Source organism: Prionailurus bengalensis, chromosome D2 (genome assembly GCF_016509475.1).
Source record: "Prionailurus bengalensis isolate Pbe53 chromosome D2, Fcat_Pben_1.1_paternal_pri, whole genome shotgun sequence".
Lineage (NCBI taxonomy): Eukaryota > Metazoa > Chordata > Mammalia > Carnivora > Felidae > Prionailurus > Prionailurus bengalensis.
The window spans coordinates 8188885-8211207 of record NC_057351.1 but is presented as its reverse complement, the minus strand read 5'-3'; the positions used below and the strand labels follow the sequence as shown (position 1 = coordinate 8211207).

Below are 22323 nucleotides of genomic sequence, written 5' to 3'. Positions count from 1 at the left end.
ATATATAAAGTGTGTGTGTGTCTGTGTGTGTATATATATACACATATATATATGTGTATATATATATACATATATATATGTGTATATATATAGTGAAATTATCAGGTGTTCCACTTCCTATATTTTATTTTTAAACTCTTAAAAGTACACATTGACCAGAAGGAAGGTAAAATTCCACTTTGCATATAAATTATTTTGTGAACAGGTGGGAAGGTGCAAGCATTTTTCCATCTTTGTGCCTCAGATCAACTGTCTGCATAGATGTGTGAGGTTTTGGGAGGGTACCAAGCAAATACACCTTCACCTGCACAGGCTGCAGCGAATGGATCTCACGGACCATCAGGCATAGGACAGATACTCTTTCCTGTGTCTTCCGTATGTTTCTGATAGCTTCATGAAAGTTGGTGATCGTTAAGTAAAAGCACTGTTTTCAGAACTCATTAGTGATAGGGTAACTTATTAAATAGTTGCCTATCGTAACTCTTTTAAAATAAATGGAAACGCAGACTGCAATCCGACAGTGTCTGTGGGGAAAATCTACCCCATTTGGTTTTGGGAGCTTGCCAGTGCCGACGGAGGGGCACCAAGCAGAAGTAACTGTTGGCAGAAGCTTATAATCCATCTGGAGGGTAACGACCTGTGTGTCGGAGAGCCTCCCGGGCAGGGACATGCTAAACGTGTACGTTTACATTTGTATTTGTATTTTTTAATGCTTTTATTTATTTTTGAGAGAGAGAGAGAGAGAGACAGAGACAGAGCACAAGCAGGGGAGGGGCAGAGAGAGAGGAAGACACAAAATCCAAAGCAGGCTCCAGGGTCTGAGCTATAGCACTGATGTGGGGCACAAACCTGTGGACTACGAGATCATGACCTGAGCCAAAGTCAGACGCTTCACTACTGAGCCACCCACGTGCCCCTACATTTTTTAAAATGCAGGGTTTTTAAAAATTTATTTTTATTTATTTTGAGACATAGAGAGCAAGCAGGGGAGGGGCAGAGAGAGAGAGAGAGAGAGAGAATCCTAAGCAGACTCTGTGCCATCAGCACAGAGTCCGATGTGGGGCTTGATATCACAAATGCAAGATCACAACCTGAGTTGAAGTCGAGAGTCAGACGCTTAACCGACTGAGCCACCCAGGCGCCCCATAACATTTATGTTTACATTTTTAAGCAAATGATTTTCTTAGCATCTTCTTCCCTCTCCAGTGTAAGTATTTACCTTGAAGATTCATGTGTTTCTTGGCTAAAATGCATGAAAGGAAAATAAATGCTTGGAATTCTTCTCATTTCAAATCTCTATACCATGACCAGATACAGTCCTGTTGATTTACAGCGTGCTGTTCTATCCGGGCGGGCAAATCATGCTTCCTGAATTTTAAGGTTACGGACAGGAAGAGCCAGATGGCACCCTTCATACCGCATCGTGTGGGGGCCCTACCCCAGTGGATGATGAAAAGAGGGGGGCGCCTGGGTGGCTCGGTCGGTTAAGCGTCTGACTTCAGCTCAGGTCACGATCTCACGGTTCGTGGGTTCGAGCCCCGCGTCGGGCTCTGTGCTGACGGCTCGGAGCCTGGAGCCTGCTTGGGACTCTGTGTCTCCCTGCTCACGCTCTGTCTCTCTCTCTCACTCCAAAATAAATAAACATTTTAAACAATTTAAAAAAGAGAGAAAGGAGGAGCACCTCCCAGCGGTTAGGGGCCGCGGCTCCAGCGGAAGAGAAGCCGTGTCTCGCGGGGATGCGTTCCATCACTTACTCTGCACGGCGCTCAGAGTGGCCGCGGGCTTCAGAGCCCTGTTGACGGGGGGCGAGTGGCTGGCGGAATTGGCCGCGTCGCTTTTGCCAGGCTGGTCCGCGGAGACGTGCAGCAGGGAAGGGCTGTGGCGCGGGCACAGGCAGGACGCGGCGCTGCCGTCGATCTGCTCGGACAGCGCGGGGGGCTCCGGGCTGCGCATCTGCCCGCGGGCCAGTTCCTGCTTCTTGAGCTGGTCTTCGAAAAACAGGAACTGCTCCGACTCCAGCTGCTGCTGGCGCATCCGAGCCACCCGCTTCCTCTCGGCCTCGATCAGGCTCTGATGCTCCAGTCGTTTGAGAATCTCGGCGTCGTACTTGTTCTGAAAAAAAACGTGGCGGCCGCAAGAAGAGGTTAGTTTCCAAGGCAGCTGCCTCGAAGCGGGACTGGACACTTGCAGGCTTCTAGCAGACGCAGAGACACAGAGGCCGCGGTCCGCCCACGGGGACACTCACGCGACAGCGAGGAAAATGTCAACCATCACGGCCGAGGCCCCTTACGTTGGCCAAGGGGGCAGTCCCAAAGCTACCCGCGTTTTACCAGAGGCGGGCTATGGCAGTCAAGTTCCCTCCATACCCCGCGCTTTTAAAAAGAATTAGGAAATCAAGGTCAGGATGGTCGGCGTGGCCCGACGGACCAAAGCAAAATATCTCAGAAATGGTCACATCACCCTAGACCGCACCGTCCAAAATCACAGCCACTGGCCACATGGACTACTTAAATCTAAATGAAGTTATATGCAATGAAATCGGAAATTTAGTTCCTCGGTCACGCCGGCCACCTTTTCAGCACCACGTGGCCAGTGGCTCCCATAACAGCGCCACACAGAACGTGTCTATCATCAGAGGAAGTTCTACTGGACAGTCCCTGCCGTAGAAGTTTTTGCCTCTGACTCGAGAACTCTTCCCACTGGGGCTTTTTGGAGAAAGGGGAGTCACTAGGAAACGGTCCAGCCATCTCTATCAGAACGAATGGGGAATTTTGTTAAGATGATGAATCCCAGGTTCCCTAGTCTCAAAAAAAAAAAAAAAATCCAGGCATTATTAGGTCAAAGAATACAAATCTTTAATAAGTTCCTCAAATGATTTTGATAAAAACTAACTTTGGGGATGCTTGGGTGGCTCAGTTGATTAAGCGTCCAACTTCAGCTCAGGTCATGATCTCACGGTTCGTGGGCTCGAGCCCCACGTCGGGCTCTGTGCTGATGGCTCAGAGCCTGGAGCCTGCTACGGATTCTGTGTCTCCCTCTCTCTCTGCCCCTCCCCTGCTCACTGGATCTCTCTCTCAAAAATAAATAAACATAAAAAAAATTTAACTTTGCCGGCTGCCTGGCTGGCTCAGTCAGTAGAGCACATGACTTTTGATCTCAGTGGTGAGCTCCAGCCCCACACTGGTGTAGAGATAACTTTTAAAAAATTATGTATAAAAAAAAAAAAACAAAAAGAAAACCAACTAACTTTGGTACGGGTGGGGTGGGGCACACAGCTTCCAATAGCACTTGGGGTGCACACGAATCACCCAGGGTTTTGTTATGAGGGCTGATTCTGATTTGGCAGCTGTGGGCTAGGGGCCAAGATTCCCATTTCTAACAAACTTCTGGATGATTCCAGGGCTGCCTACAGTGAGAGTTTACTGATGGGTAAACCCATTTCTCTCTCCTCCTCTCTCCTCCTCTCTCTCTCTCTCTCTCCTAGGCATAAAGGCTGCCCCTCGGTCTCCACAGAGATTGCCACATCAGAGGCAGACCGGGCCTTTCCTCCCTGGAAGATCCTGAGGGGGCAACCACATGCATCGTTGACATGAAGGAAGACCGGATTGGGCTTTTCTCTCCTTTGCTGTTGCTTTGTCTGGGTCCCCCAAATCATTCTTATCTTTCATAGTTCAAGTCAAATCATCAATATGCACACTTGAGGAGTTTCAACATTTCAGATTTCAACATTCCCGCTGTCATTTAGTGGAAGCTCAGCACTCAAACCTGGCTATGCCCCCAGGAAGCAGAGACATTCTGCGACCATGTGCCGAGTTCATGACATTGAACTGAAGCGAAAGTCAGTACAAGCGACAATCCCAAAGCACAAACAAAAAACGCACAAACAAAAAAAGCAACACCACCTTTATAACAACGCTAAAAACAGGAAGAATTCAAGGTTTGAACTTGAGGCCCTACGGACTGGTCAATTTCTTCTTCCAGTGCCTTTCAATCTCTTAGACATCATTATCATGATCTCTCTTTACGTAATAATGATCCAGAAGCCACCGTCCATTGGTGATATGACTACATTTCATTCATATGGTTAGCTATTCATCTTAGTGCAATATTGACTGTAATATTCAAGAATCGAATTTACATTTCCAAGGCCTACATAATTAGATCAGAATAATCTAGATCAGAACAATCAGAAACTGTACACTGTTTTCCCTACCTCCTACTGGCTCCGTTCATCACCAAAAAGCGGTCATCTGCCTCAAGGTTCCACTGGCAAGAGTTGGTCAAAAAGCTCTATTTAAATCACCATAAGAAATCCATATTCTAAGTCATTCTCAATGTTATTAGAGTTGTAAGGAACTAAAAATACCACTTCTTTGGTGCAAGTGCTTAACCTGTATATCAACATGAATTCGTTAGTGGCTTTACAGCCCTGTATGTGTAATTTTTAATTGAAAGGCACATGACATTTGAAACACTCACATGAAAATGAAATTCAAAAAATAGCCGCACAGAAAACAGTCGCGAAATAAATGTACCAATTGAACTTACTTTGCTTTGCAAATATTCTTGGTATTCTACGTTATATTTCTTTAAAAGGTCCTTTTTCAATTCATCTGTCCTTGGGAATGCAATCTCCTTCAGTTTCTTTTAAAAATATATATATACATATTGATTAGTGGGATTCTCAGTACAGTCTTTCAGATCATCAGCTGAGAAAGAAAAGCTGGTATGCGTATTAGAAATCAAGACACAAGTAACCAAAGATGATGGCGGAAATAGAAACTTCTCTTTGCCGTGGCTCCAAAACACAACTTTTCAGTAGGAAATGGAAAGGCTTATCCCTTTTGTAAGAGCCTCTGTTGACTCGACTAGGTAGACAAGGGCTCTGTTGAGTTAGGTACCCCGTGTTTACGTGGTGGGTTTGTCACTGCACACCGCACAGCAGGCCAACGGTGCGGCATCATGATTAAGACACTGGACAGCGTGGTAGGGAGGGGCCGCTGGGCTTGACAGACCGTAACGGGCAACCGGGGCGCTTCGTGTACAAATACAGATTCCCAGGCCTAAGCCCGGTTTCCCCGAATCAACGTGTTTCGGGGCAGGGTTGGGGAGTCTGGACCTCAAACAACTTCTCAGTGATTTTTAGTGGCCGGAAAATCTGGGAAATCTGATTTAGTCCAAGCACCACCCTCCTTTTCAGAGATGAGGGAACAAAGGCCTACAGAGATGAGAAGTCTTCTCCAGTATCATGCAGCTAGCTGGTGGCCCCGTTATTACTAGAATCCGAATCTAACTCTGGCCAGGCTGTCCCACTAAAATGTCTTTTCTTTTAATTGCCTGTCATCCATCCATCCATCCATCCATCCATTGATTCAACAAGCATACACAAAGAAAACGTATATGCTTTTGCAGAATTTTTTTCCTATAAGCAAAAATAAGAATAACACTAAATTAGAGCAAAAGGCTCAGCTTGGTGGCGGGGCCCTTGGGTCCCCTATAGAACCGTCTGAGGTCGAAAGAGCGACAGGACTGAGAGAAATGCTACATAAGGTGTGGCAATGAAGGCCCCTTCGGAGAAGTGTGTATAGAGATTTTTAAAAAGGTAGATGGTCGTTTGACAAAATCTGGGTTCTTACGGGCCACCTCAGGCCAGATGTAACTGGTAAGAGAGCCTTTCTTCTATTATATGGTCAAGTATCTTTTGAGAGTTATTTAAAATTCCAGGCTGTGATTGGCTTTTTATATACGGTTTCATCTTTCTCCCTGTAAATTCAACCAAACTACTTAAGGCAAAGGAGAAACATTAAAAACGTGTTCTTTGAAAGGATATATTCTCCAGCTAAAATTGTTTCAAGCTTCATATGTCAGTTGCAAATGCTGATGGTAAATAAATAACTTTTCAACAACTCTCTCCTTTTCCTTGGGAATATTTCAGGCTATCCACAAACACTTTATTATGCCCTTAGGCTAATCCTACAAGAAGAAAATAGCTAGAACTTTGTGGCCGCCTTAACAATCAGCACTGATTTTCAAACAGTTTTGGGGGTCGGGACTATATGGGATAATCAAAACCGGTTCAAGATGACTCTGAAACAAATCTGGGGAATTGGACACGCTTTCCGGCAGTCTCTGGGAAGAACAGTGAATAATTCCTCCTCACGCCACAAGGCAAATTGAACACATTCTTGATCTTCTCATTTTTCTCCCCCCGCCTCCCAGTTTCAATTAGACATCCCACACTGGCTCAGTAACGACGATTAAAGGTCCAAGAAGAAATCGAAACATCTTGGCTAATGGAATTTTCTGCGCTCAAGCTCTCAAGAGGACGCGACGAAGGAGGAAAGGAGGTAGGGGCAGATCAATAACAGAGACTCGGGGAGCATTTGATCCCTCAGGGGAGAATCGACCCCACGATACCTTCATAATATCCTGTTTTTCAGGTACCGCACACTGCTGGTAATCTCGATGGCTGGGAAGCTTTTCCACAAACAAGCTAGAAAAAGAGAAAGCACATCCTTAGCATGATATAACAGAAGCAGCAGGTGGGCAGTGGTTTCTAGTATGAGAAAGAAACTCCTTTTCCAAATGGACATGTTTATTACATTATTATTACCCAACATCCTTTCCATCGGCCTTTTCACCGAAGGCGGACACGAACCTATGATTTTGGCATTACAGGGCGGTAAGCTCAGCGGACGGAGCACTGAGGTTACGAGGGTGAGGTTGCTCCCTGACGGACCGCGTCACATTGGTCCTTCTCAAGGTGCGGGGTGCTCGATCCCGCCACAGCGCCACCTTACTCACTTGTGGGGCTGGCAATACAGAGGGTCGTGGAAAAACGTTAAGAGTCTGAAAAGATCAACGTAATCTCTTCTCACCCCTGAAAAAGCCTCAAAGGACCACTGATGAATCCGTAGTGCCATGGTGTCTACTGACCAAAAATTCTTCGCTGAAAAGTCGCAACTAAGAGAAATAACAGCCAGAATCCCTAGTGGATTAGGAGGTGCTCACTAGGAGTTCATTCTTCATCACCTTTTTGAGGAACAAGGGACAGTGGACGTGAAGGGAAATCCCAAGAGCAAACCAGATGCATCACTTTCAGGGTAAATGAACATTTTGTTTCACAAGGGCAGGGAATTTTGGGTGTGTGTGTGTTTTTTTTTTTCTTACTGATGTATCCCTAGCTGGTAGAATAGTGTCCAGCTCATAATGTGTGCTCAATAAATATTTGTTAAATAAATAGTCCTTCCTTGATGGATCATGGTGGGCTATAAACACTATTTTTGATCAGCTACTATATGATACCTTATCATTATTGGTGTTCTCCTCCTTACAGATCACACCTGCTTGTCTTCGTCATGCTGCCTACAGGTGACAGTGGAATGGTAAAATAACTCTCATTTCTTTTTTTTTTTTTTAATGTTTATTTTTCAGGGAGAGAGAGACAGAGAGACAGAGACAGAGAAAGGGGCAGACAGGGAGACAGAATCCGAAGCAGGCTGCAGGCTCCGAGCTGTCAGCACAGAGCCAGATGCAGGGCTCCAACCCACGACTGCAAGATCGTGACCTGAGCCGAAGTCGGACGCTTAACCGACTGAGCCACCCGGGCGCCCATAACTCTCATTTCTTTGAACAAGAAAATTACGGCTTAAAGAGGCTATGTAAAGTGTTAGTTGCCTAAAGCTTTATAAATAGAATAAAGTCACAACCGTTTAGAGTTGAAGAGAGCTTAGAGATTTCTGCCCGTAAGTCTTCCATTTGTAGATAAGGAACTGAGGCCCGCACAGGACAAGTGAATTACAGGTTGTCATGTGGTTAATGACAGAAGGGAATTCACACACTCTGATGACTCAGTATAGTGGCTTTTTGGTTTTACCACACTTAACGTTTCCACAGAAATGTGTACAAACACGCAAGGAGAAGGCAAAACAAGAACTATTGCCGATCGGTAACTTAGAGTTCAGAAATTAAGACTTTCGGAACACGTGCACTATCCATGATGCCTGGTGGCCTCCAATTTCACATTTATTGGTTGGCTCTCTAGAAACTAATGGTCTTCCCCAGTAGGCTGAGCGTTGTGAACCACCAACTTCTCAGAGGTCCTCGGGTTAAGTCCCCAACGGAACTAGTGAAATCAACCAACATGTGAGTTTCAGTTAAAATAAAAGTACGAGTTTCAGCTTAGATTGAACAGTTACTGGTAACAGATCCTCCCACCAGTAAACGGGCAAATGAGGGAGGAAACTCCAGACCTCACTTCTGTTAATTCTTAAGCCGGGACACATTACTAAAAAGTGTCTAACGGGAAGGATGCTGTTTTCTACACGGCTGTTCAGAGGCGGCCACTTCCACTCAACGTTCTGGAAGCTCTTTTACCCAGAACGTTATTACACAGCTAAATAAATTGCTTTTGTAAAAAAATATTCACGCTAGAGGCGCCTGGGTGGCTCAGTCGGTTAAGCCTCTGACTTGATTGTGGCTCTGGTCATGATGTCGAGATCCATGAACTGAGCCCCACATTGGGCTTCGCACTAGCAGTGAGGAGTCTGGTTGGGATTTGGGATTCTCTCTCTCCCTCTCTCTGCTCCTCCCCTGTTCGTGCACGTGCTCCCTCTCTCAAAATAAATAAATACACTTAAAAAAAAAAAAAAGAAGAGCTCCGCTCTGAGCCAGGTAGGCTCCATATTTGCTGAAGCTCTCTCCATTGCTTAAAAAAACAAAACAAAACAAAACAAACTACAATGTGAAACGGACTGTTCCTTTCTATCCCTGAATCAGATCCTTCATATAACTACCAACTTATCCCCCGGTCGCAACCCATCAAATCAAACTTTAAAACTGTTAACGGCAGGGCGCCTGGGTGGCTCAGTGGATTAAGCGTCCGACTTCGGCTCAGGTCACGATCTCACGGTTCGTGGGTTTGAGCCCCGCGTCGGGCTCTGTGCTGCCGGCTCGGAGCCTGGAGCCTGCTTGGGACTCTGTGTCTCCTTCTCTGTCTGCTTCTCCCCTGCTCATGCTTTCTCTCTGTCTCTCAAGAATAAATAAGCGTTAAAAAATTAAAAAAAAAAAAACACCTGTTAATGGCATGTTCTAGGCACCGTAGACAGAGCTACAATCTGGCTCCCACTCGCACAGAACACTTACATTGCTGTGGGGGAGAATGGCATAAAACAAGACATTTCCTTTGTGAGAAGTGTCAAAGAGAAAGATACGCAGGTCACTGCACTGGCCTGTAGAGAAGGTATCTCCTGTCCCCGAACCTCACTCCATCCCGAGCCTCAGAAATGGTGTGGGGACGCCTTTGAATACACTCCTTTCTGACTTAAAACGCCTGGACACGTAACGCTGTTGGAGACTGCAAAACTGGTCTGAGTGGGAAAATATTCCCGGCATCCAAACCGTCTCACCAGAACAGCTTGTGAACATTGCCCCACTCTTTTCGTTTTGAAGGCCTCCGAAACTAAAGACTTACGTTATAAATTTATTATAAAGGACAAAGGCATTTTCCAAATTTCCTTCTTCCATATACACCGAAGCCATCCTTTCCATCTCTACTCCGGATCTAAAGTAGCGGCGTGGGGTGATGTCCTCCGTGATGGTGATATTACAACCAAGCTTGCTCAGGGCACGGACTCGCTCTTCCGGGCTGAGGGAAACATCCGTGTGGTCAGGCATGGCAGCTAGCTTTCTCTGCAAAGCAAAATTTGAATCTCTGGTTATGGTAAGAAATGAATAGGACTGCGACTCTGCATGTATCTTCTGTACTAAGTACCTGACACCAGTACCCAAGGAGGAAGAGTTAACGTAAGAGTTAACGATAAGAGTTAACGTATAAAGAGTTCCGTAAGTTAACGATAAAGAGTTCCGTGAGAGTTAACGATACGACGGGGCGCCTGGGTGGCTCAGTCGGTTAAGCGTCCGACTTCGGCTCAGGTCATGAGCTCACGGTTCGTGAGTTCGAGCCCCAAGTCGGGCTCTGGGCTGACAGCTCAGAGCCTGGAGCCCGCTTCGGATTCTGGGTCTCCCTCTTTCTCTCTCCTCCCCCCCTCATGCTCTGTCTCTCTCTTCTCAAAAATAAATAAACATTAAAAAAATTTTTTTTAAAAAAAGAGTTAACGATACAACAAAAGCGAAGCCTTTGTGTGGCAAGTGTATGTAACACTTAAAAATGCAATGATTGTAAGCCTTGTTCCAATGCTACTTATATGCAGTTCCCAACCTCTGTGGCATGAATAGTGCCTTATGCAATAAAATTTGTTTGCAGGTCTTTAAACATCATTTTAGGAAAGAGTGGTCATGATAATGCATCCGGTGGGACAGTAAAAGGAAACCACAAAAAAATAGCTCTGGAGGGGCGCCTGGGTGGCGCAGTCGGTTTAAGCATCCAACTTCAGCCAGGTCACGATCTCGCGGTCCGTGAGTTCGAGCCCCGCGTCGGGCTCTGGGCTGATGGCTCAGAGCCTGGAGCCTGTTTCCGATTCTGTGTCTCCCTCTCTCTCTGCCCCTCCCCCGTTCATGCTCTGTCTCTCTCTGTCCCAAAAATAAATAAACATTGAAAAAAAAATTAAAAAAAAAAAAAGCTCTGGAAAGAACTGAAAGAAAGAATGGAAAGAATCTAATGACATGCCTGTATGAAAATCATAGCCTATAAATGAATTTATGGCCTTTGCAGATTTTTGTATTAGTTACTTTGGAAAGAAAATATTGTACTGCTGTCCTTGAAGGACACAGTTGAAGAGAGGTTTTTTTTTTTTTAATGTTTTTATTTATTTTTGAGAGAGAGGGAGAGACAGAGCGTGAGTGAGGAAGGGGCAGAGAGAGGGAGACACAGAATCCGAAGCAGGCTCCAGGTTCCGAGCCGTCAGCACAGAGCCCGACGCGGGGCTCAAACCCACGAACTGTGAGATCACGACCTGAGCAGGAGTCAGATGCTGAGCTGACTGAGCCACCCAGGAGCCCCTGGTACAAATTCTTACTAGGCCTCCACCCACATCTAGAGACTGGAGTCAGGCTTGAAGAGCCCGTGTTTGAACTGATGTCCCCAGAGGTCCTCGCGCATGCCACAACCGAGGAAGCAGTGGATTAGACCACTTCACCATGCTTACCACCCTTCGATGCCACAAGAATGGAATTAGCCCAGAGCAGAATTAGGTCTCCAAGTCTGCCTCCGTCAGTCGAGGGTCGATGGACTACAGTCTGGGCAGAGCACGTGATGAAAAGGTACGTGGACAGCTAAACAAGTAATCGAGCTAGACACGGTTTCCGTCTGGCTGTGAGTGACGGAGCCAAGGTTCAAGGACAGGGTGCAATGAATCGGACGTTTGCAGGTCTTGCAATGGCCTGAGGTCTGTTTTGGTGGCAGTTTTGAAGGGACCTGGAATCATTCTTCCAGAAAGTATGCTCTATAACCAGCCAGAGAAGCACAAACATGTTCTCTCTGTTTCCTTCTCCCTGAGAAAACTCTCAGGGCCTGGGATGCTCTGCCCTGAAGGTCTCCAGCTATCGCTCCCGGGACTGGGTGCCCAGGTCAATTTAGAACAGAAGGGATAGGGGCGCCTGGGTGGCTCATTCGGCTTAGTGTCCGACTCTTGATTTCAGCTCAGGTCATGACCTCACAGTTCGTGAGCTCGAGCTGTGCATCGGACTTTGGGCCGATAGTGCAGAGCCTGCTTGGGATTGTCTCTCTCCCTCCTTCTCTCTCTCTCTCTCTGCCCCACCTCCCTCAAGATAAATAAATAGGCATTAAAAAAAAAAAAAAAAAGAACAGAAGAAATAAGACTTATCAGCCTCCCACAGCCTGTCTTTGGGTCCAAGTTATGAAGAAAATCTGGGACACCGGATTTGTGACCGTGGCACCTTAATCTACTCTCACGTGGCCCAGGATTCTGAGATCAGACAGGGGTGAGTGAACTCAGCCCCTCCTAAGAGACTTCACCTCAAATTAAGGCACACTTCCTTCTAGCCAAACCCTGCTGTGCCATTCTCATTTTTGAAAAGACTTTCTAATTTCAGGGGCGTCTGGGTGGCTCAGTTGGTTAAGCGTCCGACTTCGGCTTGGGTCATGATCTCACGGTCCGTGGGTTCGAGCCCCGTGTTGGGCTCTGTGCTGACAGCTCGGAGCCTGGAGCCTGCTTGGGATTCTGTGTCTCCCTCTCTCTCTGCCCCTCCCTCGCGCATGCTCTGTCTCTCTCTCAAAAAATAAACAAACATTAAAAAAAAAAGACTTTCTAATTACAGAGAAGCTGTCAGAGGCTTCCGCTCCTCAGAGGCAGGAATGGAAGCCTGTGGAGCCTGAGCCTCAGGTGCCTGACTGGGTGCCATGTTGTCACTAGGTGAGAAGTCCAGCAGCACAGCCTCCACGCTCAGTGCGGTGCTCAGCAGCACGGAAGGAAAATGTCACCATTCGACCACAGATAAAGGCTTCGGTGATGTCAGAACATGATGGGGAGAAAGAAAACTCTGTGGAAATTAGCACGCTTTCCAAAGGGGGTTTCCAGCCTCTTGGACGTGCAAAAGTAATTTGTCCACTTTTTATTACTATAGAGTCCACACTGAATTATAATTATTTGTGGATAGTGTTTTCAGTTCCTCGGGAACTCCTGGAGGGGCAAGAATCATTGTCCATCCAGCCTCGTTGCCTAGGATGGAGCGTGTTCCTTGCGGCACAGACGATAATCAATAAATGTACCAAAGAAAGGAGAAAGAGAGAAAAAGCTGCAATGTGATTATACCTCGACTATCTTTTCGCCTGCAAGTAAAAATACGATTTACTTTTCCTCTACTGAATGGTCCTGTTCTTCCCAAATGCAAAACTGATTTCGGAAGTAAACCGGGAAGAGCCCGGCACCTTCGTCAATCTGTAACGTTGGGTTTGCGTGTGGGGTTCTTGGATGAAAACGCAAAATCCCCAGCTGAAAAACGCCTCACTGTTCATTTTTACATTGAGACGTCCACTAACATTTTAATCATTTCTACATAATGTTCTGGAAAACACGCAAGACCCTCGAAAAGGATGAGGGGGGCCGTCTCGATTCCCCCACGGTGCCCGGACCACCCGGGGTCAGAAAGTGAAGAAGTTCCTACAGTTCTCTGCTCCTCACCCCGTCCGAGCAGCTGAGCACCTGTGAGGGCGATCTTGGCAGAGGACTTGGGTCCCAACCTGTTTCGGAGCAAGAACCAGGCCCTGCCTTTCTCTGTGTTCTGGGGCTAAAGCTTTGCAGATGTCAGGCGCTCAGCCCACTGTGGCTGTTAGTGCTGTCCACGGGGCCGCGGGGCTGCGGTGAGCGGGGTGGGAGGCTCGTCAGGAGAGGGGGGACGGTCCTAACGGCTCCCCTTTATCAAGCCCTCATGACAGGCTGGGAACGTTAAAAATATTGTTCCCAATTGTCGAAAGGCACAAAGTACAAAAACGGGGCCATGGAGATTATATAATGTGCCTACATTCTCACCCAGAGAACGATCTGGGACACAGACTATGCCTCTGTGATCCCAGGGCCCCTGTTACTTCCTCTCCGCCATCTTGTTCTTTCCAAGACGCACCTGGAGAAGGTGCCTCCTATGGTGTTGGGCTGTGAGGGGAAACGTGAGAAGGAGGAAGTTCCAAGTACGCAGCCATTTACGCAGGATTCCAAAGCAGTGTCTATGTGTTACACACGGAATGTTTCCCTGGGTCCCTACCACACAAGGTCAGCTTCCCATTTTTATCTGGGAAGAAGCTGAGGTCCCTCCTACAAAGTCAACTCTGTAGTTCTTCTTCCCCGGTGTTCTGCTGAAGGACCACGCTCTTGGAGTCTAACCAGAGAAATTAAAATTTCACACTTTTGTGGACCAAGGCATTATTTTTAGTTCCAGCAAAGATGGCTTTATTAGTCACTTCCTCAAAGGCGAGGACCACACAGATGGATGAAAAGCGACAAGTACAAAACTTCTTGAAGTAATTGTGACTCATTTCACATTCGCTATGTTTCTGTTCTTCTTTTTGGGTTTTCAGACCATATGTAAGCTACCGGTGGGCATTACCTACCAGAGAATTCACAGTAAATGGCTGATCCATGCTGTCCGGTCTATAGCAGGAAGGTGCTGATGGTTTCTTCTCAATCACTTCGTCTGTTTCAAAGACAAAAAGCAGAGCCCCGGTTATTTTTTGAGAATTCGAGTCTCAAATCTCAAACCCCAGGGTTATTTCTGGCTCCGAATATAAACAAATCGAAATGACTTATATAACCTGAGTGTTTGGAGAGACTTTGGAAGTCTCTTCCCGAACTTACAAGACTGCAGGTGGTTATGGTTTCTCTTAAAGCAGACCTCTAAAAGTGGGGATGTGAAGAGAGTTATTGCGGAGTACCCGGCGTGTCTTCTGAGTGTTTTCTTTTCTTTTTTCTTTTTAACGTTTATTTATTTTTGAGAGAAAGAGAGAGAACGCACGTGCACGCAGGGGAGGGGCAAAGAGAGAGAGAGGAAAAGAGGATCCCAAGCAGTTTCCGCTGTCTCGGCACAGAGCCCAACGCAGAGCTCGAACTCATGAGCCGTGCGATCGTGACCTGAGCCGAAATCAAGAGTTGAACTTAGCTGACTGAGCCACCCAGGCGTCCCTGGGTGTTTTCTTACTTTCTTCAAAGGGAGAAAGGTCATAAGAGTTAACAGCATGGACCCCGGAGCTGTGGGCTTCTACACCTGGAGTCAGTCTGGGCCTAAGCTCAGCTTTACTAGCTCTGGAAGGGGAACTGTGACAGCCCTGTGGCCCCTGCGGTTGGGTATCCATGGGTTTGTGTACCCTTGAGTGTGGATAGACCTGTAACTGACTTCTAATCAACGGTACATAGCAAAGGTGATGGAATACTACTCCCATGTTTATGTTATGTCACATGGCGAGGATGAGGTGGTTTTCCAGATATATTAAGAGCTCTAACCAGTCGGCATTGAATTAACCCAAAGAACGTTTATCCAGGGTGGGCCTGACCTAATCAGGCGAAACCTTTCAAAGAGTGAGATCTTCCCCTGCTGATCTTGAAGACTCAGTCGCCCTAAGTACCACAGCCCCAGGGACATGGATTCTGCCAGTAGTCACGTGAGTCTGGAAGAGCACCTGGAGCCTCATGAGATTCTTACTGGTCAGCAATGCCGTTCCTGCTATGTGATACCCTGAACACAGGACCCAGTTCTGCTGTGCCCAGGCTCCAGACCCACAAAACTCTGAGGCAATAAATGTACGTTGTCTCAAGCCACGAAGCTTGTGGTGATGTGTAAAGCAGGAACAGAAAACGAATACGCCAGCTACGTGCCTGCACATGAGTTTTACAGCCTTTTTGTGCAAACCGACAGTGGGGGGGGGGGGATGAACTGACCTATGTCACATAGTGGGGGCAAGGATTCCATGCGTTAGCACAGGAAGTGCTCGGGAGAGTTCCTAGCACACAGTCGATATTATAGAAGTGTTAGCTATTATTAGAATCTTTATTTTGCAGTCGTGGAAACGGAGGCTCAGCGATGTTACGTGAATGTGCTCAAGTTCAAACAGTCACTCAGTGAACATTAGCCTCCTTCCTTCTTGTGCTACTTTGGGTCAGGCAATGCGTCACCACTTCCCACTTCTGAATTCACTTTGAACTTTTACTCCACTCATCGTTTATGTGATGTTGGACATGGAGCTTTTCTGCAGTTCCTCATTTATGCTATGAGGGGCTTAACCTATCTTCATTCAGATTAGAGCATTCTGTGGTTCTAGAAATCTCAGACGTAGATCATTCAACCCTCCTGCGCCTTTTTTCTGGCCCGATCCATGCCTGAGAAATCCTTCAAGGAAAGTCAGGTTGGCAGGTTCTAATGTTTCCCTTTCATCCTCTCCAGTGATGCCTGGGGTAACACTGGGATCTAAGCTTGCAGGCTGCAGAACTGACCGGGAGACTGCCACAGCCTCAGTGTCATTTAAAACCCTAGTTAATTCTGGTGCCACTGAATGTAGGCAGTCCCATTTGGGGAATCACCAGTCCTCAGTGAGAAGAAATAAACCAGGAAAGAAAGAAAGAAAGAAAGAAAGAAAGAAAGAAAGAAAGAGAAAGAAAGAAAGAAAGAAAGAAAGAAAGAAAGAAAGAAAAAGAAAGAAAGAAAGAGAAAGAAAGAAAGAGAAAGAAAGAAAGAAAGAAAGAAAGAAAGAAAGAAAGAAAGAAAGAAAGAAAGAAAGAAAGAAAGAAAGAAAGAAAGAAAGAAAGAAAAGGAGGGAAGGAAGGAAGGAAGGATTAAAAGAGTTAAAGAAACAGAACAAAAAGGCTTATGGGGTATTTGGGACTGGTTGGGGGGAAGGGGGGAAGGGACAAGGAAATATTATGAGTTAGTCATTGACTAGGGTCTTGTAAAGCCTAGAATTATTTTTTAGGGGTTACTCAGATCCTTAAAGGGAGAACAAATAATTCTGATAGTTAAAAACATTAGAACAGCAGTTCTTAAACTTTACTGTATCTAAAAGTTATGTAAACCTGAGGCTGGTTTAAAATGCAGATTCCTAGGGGGCGCATGGGTGGCTCAGCCCGTTAAGCGTCTGGTCATGATCTCACGGTTGTTGGGTTCAAGCCCTGCATCAGTCTCTGTGCTCAGCTCAGAACCTGGAGCCTGCTTCAGATCCTGTCTCTCTCTCTCTCTTCCCCTCTCTGGTTCATGCTTTGTCTCTCTCTCTCTCAAAAAATGAATCAACATTAAAAAAAAATGGGGGGGGGGCGCCTGGGTGGCTCAGTTGGTTGGGTGTTCAGCTTCGGCTCAGGTCATGAGCTCATGGTTTGTGAGTTCGAGCCCCACATCGGGCTCTGTGCTGACAGCTCAGAGCCTGAAGCCTGTTTCAGATTCTGTGTCTCCTTCTCTCTCTCTCTCTCTCTCTGCCCCTCCCTGGCTTGCACTGTCTCTCTCTCAAAAATAAATAAACATTAACAAATTTTTAAAATAAATAAATAAACATTAAAAAATTTTTAAAAATTCTTAATGCAGATTCCTAGGATTTACCCACAAGGATTCTGAATCCATCAGTTCCAAGCCCACCAACAGGCATTGATTGTTAAGATGTGGCCCAGGTATATTTGATTCATGAGGTTTCCAGCCTGGCACCAGAAAATGCAGATATCTGACACTTGACATTTCCATAGGAGTGAGAAAGGCAGATTCCACTGGGAGAAAAGGTAGATTCAGCGGGTCAAGAAGATGTGGTTTATATATACGATGGAATACTACTTGGCAACGAGGAAGAATAAAATCATGCCATTTGCAGCAACGTGGATGGAACTGGAGGCTATTATGCTAAGCGAAATAAGTCAGTCAGAGAAAGACAGGTATCATATGTTTTCACATATGATAAACTTGTTCCACATATGAGAAACTTAATGGAAGACCACGGGGGAAGAGAAGGGAAAAAGTAGTTACAGAGTGGGGGGAGGCAAGCCACAAGAGACTTAAATACAGAGAACAAACTGAGGTCTTATGGGGGACGGGGGAGAGGGGAACATGGGTGATGGGCATCGAGGAGGGCACTTGTTGGGATGAGCACTGGGTGTTGTATGTAAGCGATGAACCAAGGGAATCTACCCCCAAAACCAAGAGCACACTATACCCACTGTATGTTAGCCAATTTGACAATAAATTATATTTTTAAAAAAAGAAAAAGAAAAGGTAAATTCAGGGCTGGGCGGCCAAAAACAATGCTCAGCGCGCACAAAACTCAGACCAACCTCTCTGTAACGAGCTTCTGAATGCCTCCGATGTTTAATGCAGTATATCTTAAACACCAGAATCTAGTCACTTCTCATAGATGCAAACCGATCACTGTTGAGATGCACATGAAAATTTATTTCTAGTTCATAAATAGAAACCAACTCCCCTCAATCTAAGATGAAAGACGTTTATAGATTGTTCGGTCAACATATTTTTTTTCTTTCTTTGGCACCACTAACTACTCAGTGGCAGCGTTCCTGTCTTAATACGCCTTTTAATCTCTAACCCTAGCACTCATCAGTTTCAATACAAACAATTACCCAAGTCCGCATAACCAGGTTGTGTTCTCTAGACCAGTAGCTGTCAAAGTGTAGGGTCCCCAACATCCTTGTAAGGGATGTGCTAGGTCAGTGTTATTTTCATAATACCGTGAAAACATTGTTTGCTCCGTTACCATTGCTCTGTCACAACTCTGCAGTGGAGACTTTCAGACGGTGTAACTGAATGGAATACTTCTTTGCATATTCCTGTAAATGTCTGTTTTAATTTTTAATACGGTAAACCTAAATCAATATGGCCCACGTGAGCAAAGCTTTTCGGTATCCTTGGTAATTCTCTTTTTTTTTTTTTTTAATTTTTTTTTTCAACGTTTATTTATTTGTGGGACAGAGAGAGACAGAGCATGAATGGAGGAGGGGCAGAGAGAGAGGGAGACACAGAATCGGAAACAGGCTCCAGGCTCCGAGCCATCAGCCCAGAGCCCGACGCGGGGCTCGAACTCACGGACCACGAGATCGTGACCTGGCTGAAGTCGGACGCTTAACCGACTGCGCCACCCAGGCGCCCCTTTCCTTGGTAATTTTCAAGAGTGCAGCGGGGTCCCGAGACCAAGAAGTTTGGAGACGGCCGCTCTAGACCAGCCGTGAGAACAAACAAGACAAAACCAAAGCTCGCCAGGCTCCTTGAATCTAACCAGAAACGCAGTGGGCCAGAAGAATCTAAAAGAGAGAAACTACATGTCGAGTATCACCTTCCACTTGTGCTGCTGGGGTCCTGCTAAAATAATTAAAAAGCTGAGGGCACGGGGGCACCTGGGTGACTCAGTGGCTTAAGCATCCGGCTCTTGATTTTGACTCAGGTCATGATCCCGAGGTCAGGGGATCGAGCCCCACGGGATCGGGCTCCACGCTGGGCGTGATTCTCTCTCTCTCTCTCTCTCTCTCTCTCTCTCTCTCTGTCTCTCTCTCAAGATTCTCTCTCCCTCTGCGCCACTTCCCCATCCTCTCACTCTCTCAAGTGAAAAATAAAATAAAATAAAATAATTAAATAAATAAATAAATAAATAAACAAACAAACAAACCGAGGGCACAGTGAGAGGTGCCTGACCTCACAGAACCCGAGACCCAGAAGAACAGATGCCACAGACTGCTGGATATTTGTGAGACCCATTCTCTTTCCCTCACAGAAAAATATAATGTTTAGCTGATATGTAGCCATCTGGGTAGAGTCTACATTTTCCAGCCTGTCTTGGCCTTCGACGTGGCCGTGTCCCCAAGCCCTGCCAAGGGGGTGTGACCAGAAGTACTGGGATCAGAGTCTGGATCCCGCCCTTGGAGGAAGGGCCGCCTCCTCCTGCCCCTCCTGCCTGCTGGAATGTGGTTGCACAGGGGCAGGTGAGCCAGCACGGCCAGGAGCGAGAGCCAGGGCAAAGCCAGAAGAGAAGGAACCTTGCAGCTTGCTGACCCTCAGACCACGATGACAGAGACGCATCTCTGTCTTGTGCAATCCTGTTTCTTTGTTTAGGCAGCTGGGCCTGCCTCCTGACAGATGCAACGAGTTTTACCTGGAAAGGATGATTCAGCATAGCCCAGGGGAGACTGTGACAAGTGCGGATGTGGAAACACACATCCTCCGTCATAGCCCCCTACTCACTCGGCCCGTCCTGCCTCCACCCCTCCGCCCTGGCCACAGGGAGTAGCAGAAACATCCCCCCTTCCTCCTCTTGTCCTCACAGCTCACCCAAATCCTGCCCAGCCTGATGAGATCCCACGTACCTAGAAGGTTCTAGAAGGTCCGAACCGTCCCTTAGCTAACATAACAGATAGTTACAAGCTACAGCCCCAAAGGCAACATTCGATTGTTATCAATGTTTCATTTGGTTGTTAGGGTAAATTAAGCAATTTTTAAGTTCGTTGACAATATTTACAAGTTGGGAGATTTCATGTACAAATTCAGGTTTCAGCTGCTCTTAAAAATAAAATATCAGAGGATCTGGCATCGTTAGGCCCAGTACCTGGGACATTTATTTGTTTGTATCTTCTATCCTGAGTTTAGAACAGCACCTGCTACAAATGCATATTTGCTGAGTGAATGAAGAAGCAAAGTTTACAGTATTCGCCCCATCACATTCCCAGACGTACAGCAAAAGGAAATACTCGGCTCAAATAAGGTCTAAAATATGTCCCCCAAATGCACCAGCCTTCAAGAACATGTGGGCAGCTCATTTAATTCTCTTAATACACACCTGTTCATTAATTCAGTCATATATTCATTCAACAAACATCCACTGACCATCTAGGATGCACGAGGCATTGATCTAGGCACGCGGGACATGACCAAAACTGGCAAAGATTCCTGCCTTTCATGGTGTTTACAATCTAGCCGGGAGAGACAGATAAATAATAAACCTCTTACATAAATTGTACGGTAAGTTAACACATGCTTTTGGAAAAAGAAAAAGCAAACCAGGACCCCTGGGGAGGGGTCGACTGAGCAGCAGAGGGCAGGGGGGGGGGGTCTCACTCTGAATCCAAAAATGAAGCAAGGGCTTGAAGGAGGTGAGGGAGAGGAAAGAGAGAGATGGTGCAAAGGCCCTGGGGTAGACGCATCAGCAGGCTTGAGAGAAAGCAAGAAAGCTGCTGGCTGCAGCAGAGAGGAGGCGGAGGAAATGAAGCCAGAGGGGCGAGGAAGGTGAGGAGGCATACAGGTCTCCATATCCACCTCTGCTCTTGCTTGGACTGAAACGGGGGATTGTTCAGGGGGTTCAGCGAAGAAGTGATGCAAACGGCATTATAATTTTATTATTTTTTTAGAAGAGTGGGTTTTTTTTAATTTGTAGTATTTATTTATTTTTGAGAGAAAGAGAGAGAGACAGAGCAGGAGCAGGGAAGGGGCAGAGAGAAAGCGAGACGCAGAATCCGAAGCAGGCTCCAGGCTCCGAGCTGTCAGCACAGAGCCCGACGTGGGGCTCGAACTCACGAACCGTGTGGGATCATGCCCTGAGCCGAAGTCAGGCATGAACCGACTGAGCCCCCCAGGCGCCCCGGCATTATAATTTTAAAAAGCCCCTCGGGTGTGCCAGGGAAGAAGCCGGCGGTCAGTGAGGGGGCCACCGCAGGGATCCAGGGCAGAGGTGATGGTGTCTTGGTGACACGGGGAGGTGGTGACAGCGCATGAAACCAGGAGAATGTGGAGTCCCCGCAGAGGACACTGAAGCCACGAGGACGGGCAAACAACAGAAGCGTCATCGCTGGAAGCAAATGGCACTTGGGGGAAGGCAGCGACCCGTATGACGATGGCACGGCAGGCTGGCAGGACGCCGGCCACACCAGGCGGTCCAGCTCCTCACCCTCCGGCCGCCACGGAGGGAAGCCGAGCAAAGATGACCGCGGGCGCTAAAGAGAAGTCAGCGCTGCGGCTGGAGGGCCGGACATCAGCGGAGCGAGGCGCGAGAAGGCCGCAGGCGGTGGTCACCTTCACGCACCAGCGACACGGAGGCTCCCTTCTCGGGTGGAGGGCCCCGGGGCAGGGGCGGCCTTTGGGGCCGGCCTGGCTGCATCGTCCGCTTGCCAGGCGTCCTTCCTGGACACCCCCCCCCCCCCAGGGTCACCTCCCTCGTCCACAGCCACGCTCGTGGTGGCCCCACTCCATCACTTCACAGCGGCCCCCAGCCGACTGCAAACACCCCTCGGGAAAGCCGGCCTCCATCCCAGCCACCCCCAAGAGGACCCCGCCTTCCCGCCACTTGACGACCTCGGATCCGCAGCCCAGAGATACACTTGACCTGCGCCGCAGCTCTCGAGAGTTCTGTTTGCTTTAGAGCCCCCGTCTGTTTGCCTGCACCCCCCGCCCCCTTTCCTGGCGGCCACCTCCCAACACACACCTTTTTCCTCTTCCAAAGACCTTTTCAAAGAGGAGTCAGGGGAGGGTCCACTTTCCAGGAAGCCTGGCACACAAGAACCACATCTATTCACACGGAACAGCTTAAGGCCAACTGCCGTCCCACCGGTCCCAGCCGGCGAGGACCTCGTGGAACCGACGAACAGCTCCCAACCTTGCCCAGGGAGGATGGGACGGAAAGAGGGTGGCCTGCGAGAGGCAGGAGCCCTCCCCATAGTGACACTGCACAGCTCTGAGGTGATGAGAGTTTACTCTCCCTGCGTCCCCAGTTTTACAGCCCAGCAGCAGAGTCCTTTGGAATTGGGGGTCCCCATGTGATGCCACCAAGTCCCAACTCTCCCCAACACGGTGCGGAAGCAGCTCTACAATTCTGCCTTTGAATTAAAAGCCAGCAGCAGGGGCGCCTGGGGGGCTCAGCCGGGTAAGCATCTGACTCTTGATTTCAGCTCAGGT

At 47.4% G+C, this 22323-nt stretch overlaps 1 protein-coding gene across 2 annotated transcripts in view; it reads right to left on the bottom strand.

The window, feature by feature from the left end:
* STAMBPL1 (STAM binding protein like 1) overlaps nt 1-22323 on the bottom strand; it is a 48939-nt gene that overhangs the window by 10304 nt on the left and 16312 nt on the right. For both annotated transcript variants that reach the window (XM_043598023.1, XM_043598024.1), the window contains exons 2-6: nt 14024-14106; nt 9473-9690; nt 6418-6493; nt 4549-4644; nt 1755-2112 (exon numbers count right to left, since the gene is read on the bottom strand). In XM_043598023.1, coding sequence (XP_043453958.1) covers nt 1755-2112; nt 4549-4644; nt 6418-6493; nt 9473-9690; nt 14024-14053 — 778 coding nt within the window. In that variant the 5' untranslated portion in view covers nt 14054-14106. The remainder of the gene's footprint in view (nt 1-1754; nt 2113-4548; nt 4645-6417; nt 6494-9472; nt 9691-14023; nt 14107-22323) is intronic.